General features: G+C 35.4%; 2 protein-coding genes across 5 annotated transcripts; one reads left to right on the top strand and one right to left on the bottom strand.

Annotated features, from left to right (window-relative positions):
- Window positions 1-508: 508 nt before the first annotated feature.
- LOC101261588 (proline-rich protein) lies at window positions 509-2191 on the top strand. Its single transcript, NM_001320094.1, is given in 2 exon segments — window positions 509-1342; window positions 1934-2191. A coding segment is annotated over 1 exon segment (789 nt). The 5' UTR covers window positions 509-553; the 3' UTR covers window positions 1934-2191.
- Window positions 2192-3692: 1501 nt separating this feature from the next.
- Window positions 3693-9031, bottom strand: LOC104644837 (zinc finger BED domain-containing protein DAYSLEEPER-like). Of its 4 annotated transcripts, none has more exons than XM_010315480.4 (3): window positions 8576-8947; window positions 7000-7639; window positions 3693-6684 (listed from the first exon to the last, which is right to left on the bottom strand). In XM_010315480.4, the coding sequence occupies exon 3, from the start codon at window positions 6662-6664 to the stop codon at window positions 3857-3859; it is 2808 nt and encodes a 935-aa protein (XP_010313782.1). In that variant the 5' UTR covers window positions 6665-6684; window positions 7000-7639; window positions 8576-8947; the 3' UTR covers window positions 3693-3856. The 4 variants fall into 4 exon arrangements, with proteins under 4 accessions (XP_010313782.1, XP_069148467.1, XP_010313781.1 ...); XM_069292366.1 differs by having other exon boundaries at window positions 3693-6713; window positions 8576-8785; XM_010315479.4 differs by lacking the exon at window positions 7000-7639 and having other exon boundaries at window positions 8576-9031.
- Between the last annotated feature and the right edge of the window lie 937 nt (window positions 9032-9968).

Genomic DNA, 9968 nt, shown 5'->3' with positions numbered 1-9968 from the left:
CATTTTCAGTCTGTTTGAGAAATACTACACTAAAAACAACTTTTAACAGCATTGATATTAATAAAGAGTGTTAAAGTCTTTACCGACATTAGTTAAGTGTCATTAGAACCAATATCGCTAAAGGCTTTAGGGACATATATAAAGAGTGTTAATTGCCGTTAAAAATACATATTTAGCATCAATTAGAAATTAATTGCCGCTAATGATCATTTTGTATGTAGTGAAAGAATGTTCCTTTCCTTTTCTGTCAACTCTTTGCATGTTTAATAATACAAAACATTTTAGTAGATTATACATATCTTTACATTAAGGTTCTAAAATTTATAACATAAAACTCTGTATCAAATTAAAACGAAGAAAGTAATATAGATTCATGTACATGCAAGATCACATATAGAGTTGCCAACTAGCAAAAATTGGCCATATAGCCCCTCATGTTCACGTGCATTGGTTTTAGGGTTTTTTTTGTTTGCATTCAACAATCATCAAGTACTCAAATTTTTCTATCTATATAACACCACAATCTTTGTACCAAATTATTTAACCACAAAAAATGGAGTTCTCTAAGATAACTTCACTTCTTTTCATTTCTATGCTTTTCCTTTCTTCATTCACTCCCATTCTTGGATGTGGCTATTGTGGTAAACCTTCTCACAAGCCCAAAAAGCCCAAAGTTCCCACTCCCATTGTCAAACCCCCTGTCGATTTGCCCCCTATCGGAATTCCACCAATCGTGAAACCACCTGTTAATTTGCCCCCTATCGGAATTCCACCGATCGTAAAACCACCAGTCAAATTGCCACCTATCGGAATTCCACCAATCGTAAAACCGCCCGTCATATTGCCACCTGTCGGAATTCCACCAATCGTAAAACCACCTGTCAAATTGCCACCTGTCGGAATTCCACCAATCGTAAAACCACCTGTTGATTTGCCACCTGTTGGGATTCCACCGGTCACAGTTCCACCAATTGTAAAACCTCCAGTTGATTTGCCACCTATTGGAATTCCACCAGTCACAGTTCCACCAGTAATTAAACCATCACCTAAAGGGAAAAAACCTTGTCCACCAACAACAAAGGCAACATGCCCAATTGACACATTGAAACTTGGGGCTTGTGTGGATCTTTTAGGTGGGCTTGTTCATATTGGCCTTGGTGATCCAGCTGTTAATGAATGTTGTCCAATACTTAGTGGGCTTGTTGAACTTGAAGCTGCTGCTTGCCTTTGCACAACACTTAAAGTCAAATTACTTAACCTCAAAATCTATGTACCTCTAGCACTTCAACTCCTTGTTACTTGTGGAAAGAGTCCACCACCTGGCTACACTTGTTCCATCTAGGTAATTATAACTTTTCCTCCTCTATTTTTTCACTCGGTATCTGGTACTCGCTTTGCTACCCAACCAATGATCGATAAAGCCTCAAAAAAACGAAGGGTGCTTAGTTATTAAACACCCGTCGTACTACTGTTTAAACATGCTTAGTAAAATTTATGATTTTCACCATCTGACCTGACTAATTTAAATTAGAGGTGAGGTAACGCGACTTCATTTTTAGTGTCGAATATGAAGTCTATAGTTACTTAGGTCCCCATCTTTATTGGTTATTAAGTAAATTTATGTATAGATATTAATTGATAACCTGATAAAAATGATATATATAATTAGTTACTTGTTATTACATATTAACAAATATAGATAATATAGAAATATATTAAACCTGATTTTACCTTGAATTTTAAATCTAAACTTGCGTTGTTATTCATTTGGTCTCTCAGAAAGGGAAAAAAAAGAATAAGATACGAAATTTGCTGCTAATCTATCGCGAAATGAAACATATATTTTTTAATAATTCGTTAGTAACTAGGATTAGCTACGTATTTTTATTGTTAATTAAACTTATTATTAATTTAAATTCTGATTAAATTGCAGGTTTCCAATCTGAAATTTGAAGAAATTGCATGGATTGCCATGAAAGGATGTCCAATTTATGATTTATTTAATTTCTCTCCACCCCACCCCACCCCTCAAAATTGTATTTTATGTATTGTTTTATTTTGGCTTTGTGGAATTGTTATTTAATGGAATTATTATTATTATTATCATTATTACTATTATTATTATTTCAGTGTATCGTTTGAATGTCATGTTTCAATGAATTGGGAAAAAAAAAACAAGTATTTTTTTCAATGTTTTAGTGGTCTTATTTGAAAATTTTAATTTTGTTTAATTTTAAAAGTTTATTGTATTAATCATTGGTTTGGTTTGTATTTTTAGGGAAATTATATGGACAAATTGTTCATAGAGTTGTTTATGAGTCATCTACCCCGTATCGATCTACATAAACCTAAACAAATCTCATCTTGTTCCCGTCCTGTTGCCATTTCTACTGATGACACAAAATTTAATTGATTATTATTGTACAATTTTTTATTTTTTATTTTATTTAAGTCAAATACACGTAAAATAACAAAATCATCTTTTTTAAGAACTGATATGAAATTTAGGGCAACTATATGGTCTTATTGTTTATAAAGTTGCTAAAAATATTTTGACTCATCCAAGCCTAAACTCATCTTGCTCCGGAAAAAATTTTAATGTATTTTTTATTTATTTTAATAAAAGAATTAACTTTAAATTAAGTTAAGGTGTCGAGAAGTTATAATATTAAAGGATAAAATATGAATGCCAAGATTAATTTTTAAAAAAAAAGTATCAATATTCTTTGGGAATAAATTAAAAGAAAAACATATCGCATAAAATGAGATATTTTTTATTTATTTTTTTAAAAAAAAAGATATTAATGATTTGAAAATCGTAACTTCATTATAACAAACTTGGATTTTTTTTTAAAAAAAAAAAAGATAAATTGGACCATAACATTTTGAAGATATTATTGACTGAACCAAACAATATAGTCCATATAATATTTCCAAATACTCGAATAAGGAATCACTAAGTAAAACTGTAGAAACCTTGAGTATCGAATATTTATATTGAGGTCTGATGAGTAAAATTATAGAAATCTTGAGTATCGAATATTTATATTGAAGTCTGATGAAATTCATATTTATGGTACGAAATTTGATATTAGGATAAAGTTCTCACAACAAAAGCAATTTTATACTCGAAACTCAAATCTATGATCATTTAATTAATAATGAAGAAGTATTTATCATTCTGCTTTTAATCGTTATTAGTTTGATGAGCACTTCCAGTTTCCATATCATGTCACTTCATATTGCAATTGACAAGAATGTTAACTTTTATCTTGTTTAAATCCTAAAAGAGTTCAACTTTTGTAGACATTATAAAAGAAAATTTACTAAAATTATTGATACGATACTAGTATCAATGGTTGATTCCACAGCCTCGAGCCTCAATGACCCAAGCACAAAACTAAAATGACCCTAGATGGGAAAATATTAACAGCATGTTATCATATCGCAAAAGTAAAAATTCCTATGTTGAACCCAGACATGTTTTGAATTGAGGCATAGTTATCGTTAAAAAACATAACATAAAAAATGCAGCTAAAATAACAATTTTATACCAAGAAAATAAACTCTATAATGCAAGGCAATATAGAACATAGATAGGCAATACAACTGTATAAACATATACTCATATCATGCACCAGATTAAAACTGCTTTCATGCATTCAGACATCAACGAAAAAAGACATCGAAAATCGCAACTAAACTCTCCAGTAAGTCTCTACTGATACCAAATTATGATACAAGAAAGTCGAATCTCGGGTGACACGGAGGAGACAAATGTTATAACAGTCTCAAAGAAAACAGAAATCAGCTACAAAGGCTATTCTAGACAAGTATTTAACATCACAGAAAAAACCTAAATGGGGACTTCCATTTTTATTGGTGCATGTAAGGTATTTACTGATGCATTTTGAAGCCAATCCTTGGCGCAAATGAGGGCCTCCACGGTCTCAGGTCGCAAGGAACACCTGTAGCGATCCATCTCTTTGCCTACCGTGCTAAACACAGAATCAGCTGTTACAGTAGAAACTGGAACAGACAAGATGTCACGAGCCATTTTTGACAGAGTTGGGTACTTCATTCTGTTCAGTTTCCACCACCCAACAACGTCAAACTCATGAACACGAGGCAACAAGGACTCATCCAAATATTGATCAAGTTCTGACCTTGACTGCTGGCTTGTTGTCTCCATAATATAGGCATCAAAATCTGTAAGTCCGCCCCCACCATTCTCCTGCTTCAAAGCTCCATCATCTACCTCTTCAGCATAAGCTGGGGTCAGAGGCAGAGGAAGTGCCACGTATTCAAGGAAGAGCTCGTGGATTCCCTCCTCAACGAACTTCACAAAGGTGGCAGCTTCTTCACCATATATTTTTGTAAAGCTGAATTCTACAAGTTTCATTTTGAAGCGTGGATCCATTACAACGGCAATAGCTAATATTAGACAACAACTCTTCCAGTATTTATCAAACTCCTCTTGCATTGTTTTGGTAAGACCGCTTATGGATGGATCTTCACTTGCTGCAGCACGAGCCAGTTCCAATTGAATCTTCCATGCTTCATGGAAGAATGTGTTGGTTGTTGGAATTGTTGGTGCAGTCAGAAGATTGGCAGTGTCAAAGAGGATCTTCAAGTAAGTACAAAGAACCTCAACTTGCTTCCAATCATCCATTGACAGGGCATCCTTGTAATCGGGATCAGATGTATCCAAGCATGAAAACACTTCCTTTAACTCTGATGCAGCTAACAACATCTCATATGTGGTGTTCCATTGAGTCTGGTCATCAAGAGCCAAAGTCTTTGTGCTTGGCACTTGAAGCTGCTGTTTGAGCTCAATAAACTTTTCCTCGTGAAATTCTGATGTTTTCACGTACTTGACGCTATCTCTTACTTTCTTAACAGTTTCATGCAAAAAATTAAATGCACCTTGGGCAATGCTGCTTAAAGTTCGAGCAAGACAACTTCCGACCAACAACTGACCGTTGAGCACAAGAGGGTTCTTCACAGATAGTAAAGCTCTAAGATTATCAACAGAAGCATCACCCAACGGTTGATTAATAGTGACAGAAAACAACTTACCTTCCATACTCCAGTCAGAAAGGCAAGCAGCAACAGCATGGCTGAAAGCCGTGTCAGAATCTGGATATGGTTCCATAATGATATTGAGTATTTTCCTGTGAATTTTCCACTCACTGTCAATATACTGCCCGGTTATGAACACATAGCCCACAGTGTAGCAGGAGGACCACATATCTAGCGTTAAGCAGATACGCCCAGGCACTCCCTCAATGACCTTCTGAATGGCTTGCTTCTCTCTAAGATAAGTTGCCACACAATCTCCTTGCACAGTGTTGAAGCTCACCATATCAAAACGAGGTTGAAGATTCTGCACAAAAGCAAGAAAGCCTGGATGCTCAACCATGTGAAGGGGATAGTCGTGCATGATGATCATCTTAGAGATCTCTTGACGGCACCGGTCAGGATCAAAAGCAAGGTAAGGAGAAGATGCAGTCCTATAACGCCGTTTTGGTGCATCAGTACTACCACCATATCCACTCATCTTAGGAGGTGTACTATATGGGCTCAATTGATTATTCTGTTGGTTACGTAGGACAACTGGACAGGTTCCTTTTGCAATATGGCGTTTCAGGTGACTAGTGCCAGCTACTTTTGAACCTGTACTATATGCAAATGATTGCTTGCACTGCTTACATTGTGCCCTTCTAGTTCCACCGCCGACATTTTCAATGGTGAAGTGTTCCCAAACTATTGACTTCTTCTTCCTACGCTTGCTGGGCTGTGTTTCTGGATTGTTTGGAGGTGTTTCTATATAGTTGGGTTGTGGTTCAGCAAGGACCATCTCATTTAGTGGGATCATCTCATCATCCGGGACCATCTCATTGCTAGGGACTATCTCATGCCCAAGCACCATATGATGTTCATGCATCATCTCATGTTCCGGCATCATCTCATGACTATGTTCATGCATCATCTCATGTTCCGGCACCATCTCATGACCATGTTCATGCATCATCTCATTTTCCGGCACCATCTCGTGATTATGCTCATGTGTCATCTCATTTTCCTGCACCATCTCGTGATTATGATCATGTGTCATCTCATTTTCCGGCACCATCTCGTGAGTGTGCTCATGTGTCATCTCATTATCTGGCACCATTTCATGACTATGCTCATGTACCATCTCATTTTGTGGCACTGTCTCGTGACTGCACTCATGTATCATCTCATTTTCCGGCACTATCTCATGATTGTGCTCAGGTATCATCTCATTTTCCCGCACAATCTCATGGCTGTGCTCACGTATCATCTCATTTTCCGGCATAATCTCATGGCTGTGCTCATTTTGCATCTCATTTTCAGGCACAATGTCATGGCTGTGCTCATGTATCATCTCATTTTGCATCTCATTTTCCGGCACAATCTCATGTATCATCTCATTTTGCATCTCATTTTCCGGCACAATCTCATGGCTTTGCTCATGTATCATCTCATTTTGCGGCACCATCTCATCACCATGCTCATGTATCATCTCATTTTGCGGCACCATCTCATCACCATGCTCATGTATCATCTCATTTTTCGGCACCATCTCATTATTCTCAGTAGGGGTTGCTGGAGGAGCTGCGGTTTCTGGGGTTGCCATCAATATCCAGAAGCTCAAGGCTGTTAGAAGCACAACACTTATCAATTATCTGTATAATATAACAATAAATAAGGAGAAAGAAAACAAAAATCGTATATATTGTGAACAGAAGAAAAGAAGAGCGACCACACAAAACACATGCCCGAAAAGAACACCATCATGGATGCGTGCGTGTGTGTGCATTTTCTGTAATGACTCTCAGGAAACTAAGATTCTTTTGTGTTAAAAAAATCAATACGAATTCTCTTTCTTCCTCCTCCCTCTGTAAACTAGTGTCTGTTTTGATATACTTCACAGCTCGACGTATTATATCTTTGATAAGTCTAAAATCACACCTCATTCACTCCTCAGTCAGTTTTAGAGAAAACCCTCCGTGGCTATCAGTCCAAGATCTTTCCTTGAAAAGAAAGAAATGGCTACAGCGGAGCTGAATGCATCATCCATTTCTGGTAAGGGCTTTGCATCCTTTGTAAGCTTAGGTCCACAACAAATGTTAATGTTGCACCTTAGCTTCTATCAAGCAGAATAAAGGTGGTTCCTTGGATTTGTCATGAAGCTGCAAAGTAAACACGGTGTTTTATACTGTTTCTGGATTAAGGGAGAGCCATATGTAGGAATTGAACCTTGCACCATAGAGATTCAGTATTGAGTTGCAGCCAATGGCTATCAGTAGGTATTGAACCCTGCACCTAATGAATGTCGCATGAAGTTGCAAACCTTAGGCTGCAACTCCATTGCTTCAACCATACTTAGTAGGCATTTGTGCATGAATTGGTTGATATTTGGAGAAAAAATCAGACGTTAAGTTAACCAAATGGTACTTGGAAGTTGAAGTTGAAATTGTATTTAGATATGAAAACATAGTTGGAAGTTTTGGTGAGTTAAACTTGAAAAACTCTCCGCTCACTACGCATTTCACTGCTCCACCGGAAATTCCCTGCCCCTACCGTACTCCAGCTTGGTAGTTTCCGCCACCTGTCCAGGGTTGACAAATCACTCATTCTTCCATTGAGGACAGGTGCACGAATGACAATTTAAACTTCAAATTCCATATTTCAAGTTTGAAGTTGAAACAATGGGTCAGTATGATAAGCAAATACTTACTTGAAATAATCTCCATATATTATTTCAAATGTTCAAAACAAAATCAATGGACAAACAGCTCCCTAAACTCACTCTTCGGACAAATAGTACATGAGACTCAAAGCTTTAGCCAACAAACTACACCAAATTAGTTCCTCGTAGCAGAACAATATAGCCCGTGGAGCATCTCGGAAAGCCCGGTGTTACCTCCACCGGCCCGGCCCGGCCCGAACCCACACCTAACCCAAAGCTAAATACTACTAGTCCTCCTAAGGCAACAAGGAGAGTAAAACTCTATTTTCAATGGAAGTCAGGGCTAAAATGGACATTTTACAACACATGGGCTAACAAGATAGAAACATCAACTTACAAAAATCTAACTCCGAAAATGGATCAAACATGGGCTTATAGATAAATCTAAACAAAGCCCAGATCAAAATCCTCTTTTTTACTAACAATGGATCTATTACACTACCCAGACAAAAAATTCAACCAAAAACTTCATCAATATTTCACATACAGCCTTGAATTTCATTAAACCTGCAAACTTCCAGCCCAGAACATCAATAAAAAGATAAAAAAATCCCAACTTTTTTAACAAAACACATCAGCTAAACTTTGAAATGAGCCTAAGAAGCTTCAAATACCTCACAACAGATACTGAAATATCAAAATCTAAGAACATAAACCTTTAAAATCTTATTCAGCACACATTTTACACAAATCTTCACACTAACACAGTAAATCCATAGCTAAAAATCGATTTAAAAAAATGAAAAACTAAATCAAATCTGAATTGAACAAAAGGGGGTAGTACTACTACCATACCTGTTGGAAATTTTGAATTTTGAGAAGAACCCAATTACCGAAATTCAATTCTGAGCAAAACCCAGATAGGAATTTCGAAGCCGACGAGTTTTTCAGGCTCCGGTAGTGAATCAGATCTAGGTTTTCGGCCGTAGCTGGAGGAGAGAGAAAGAAGAGAGAGAGAGGAAAAGAGAATTGGGCTTTGAACCCGAAAAAAACCAAACTGGACTTTTGTTATGATAAATTGGTTTATTTAGTGATAAGGGTTTCAAAATTGACAAAAACATTAAATTGGATTTGGACTTTTTTTTTTAATTTTTTTTTTTAAAATAAGGTCCATTTAATGTTTTTCAATATTGTGAAAATTGAAGGTATTGTTAGTAAGTATAGTATGTGTTTTTGGGTTAAATTTGTACACAATTATATACCTTTTTTGGTCAAGTTGGTTTGATGTGTGACATAAATGGACCATAGCCCATTTTTTTTAGGGTACTTTTGGTTGGTTTAGTGTAGCTAAGGTGGGTGTGGGGTGGGTGGGTGGGGTGGGTTGTAGCCCATTGGAATTTTTGTGTGGACTTTATTTATGTTGGGGTCTATAATTGTGGCTAAAATTGAAATTGGAGGAATAGGGTTCTTTTTTATAAGAAGAATTTTGATATTTTCACTTTTGAAACAAAAAGGATGATGACATCTTATTCAAGTCCAATCTTTGATAATTTTGAAATTGATCCAAACAAAGCAAGTATCTATAAAAAGATATCATATCGTTCGAGTCAAAGATAGATTCAAAATTTTAAATCCTAAATAAAGATCGATTCAGATTTTTAAATTCTAAAAAAAAAACAGTTTAATGAATTCTGAATGGATTGTTTTTATATATTAGCTTTATTTGAGTTTCTTAACAAGTACAAAAAATTATGGACAAAGCACTACTCATGTTGATGGAACATAATGGGTTTTTTTTTCTCATTTTGTTTATCTAATAATCGTATTCTATATTTTATCATATATTTTTTCACATAATTATATGTTGTACTCTTGTTTTATTTCTTGATATGTGATATTACGTAATAACGAGAAACAATTATTCAATTATTGCATTTATATCAAAACAATATTATACAACAAAATATCAATTTTCACTTGTTTATCTAATAATCTTTTTATCCTCATTTTCACTTGTTTTATAAGATTTTTTGCAGTAAATTACCACCAATTATTATGGCAAAAAATCCACCAATTATTAATTAAGTTGAATGTGCATATACAACTTTATTACTACCAATTCTTAAATGGAGTTGATTTTTGATTTGTTAATTTTGGACAATATATTTGGTAGTACTTATTCCTACTTTGCACCAACTACAATTAATCTAAGTCTTTTCACATACATAATAATGTACATTAGTATTAA

This window comes from Solanum lycopersicum, chromosome 12 (assembly GCF_036512215.1).
Source record: "Solanum lycopersicum chromosome 12, SLM_r2.1".
Classification (NCBI taxonomy): domain Eukaryota; kingdom Viridiplantae; phylum Streptophyta; class Magnoliopsida; order Solanales; family Solanaceae; genus Solanum; species Solanum lycopersicum.
The sequence above is the reverse complement of the archived record's forward strand: the minus strand, read 5'-3'. Positions and strand labels throughout refer to the sequence as shown.

Excerpts from the sequence above, each read along its gene's own strand:
- LOC104644837 (XM_010315479.4), bottom strand. The coding sequence starts at position 6,664 with ATGGCAACCCCAGAAACCGCAGCTCCTCCAGCAACCCCTACTGAGAAT.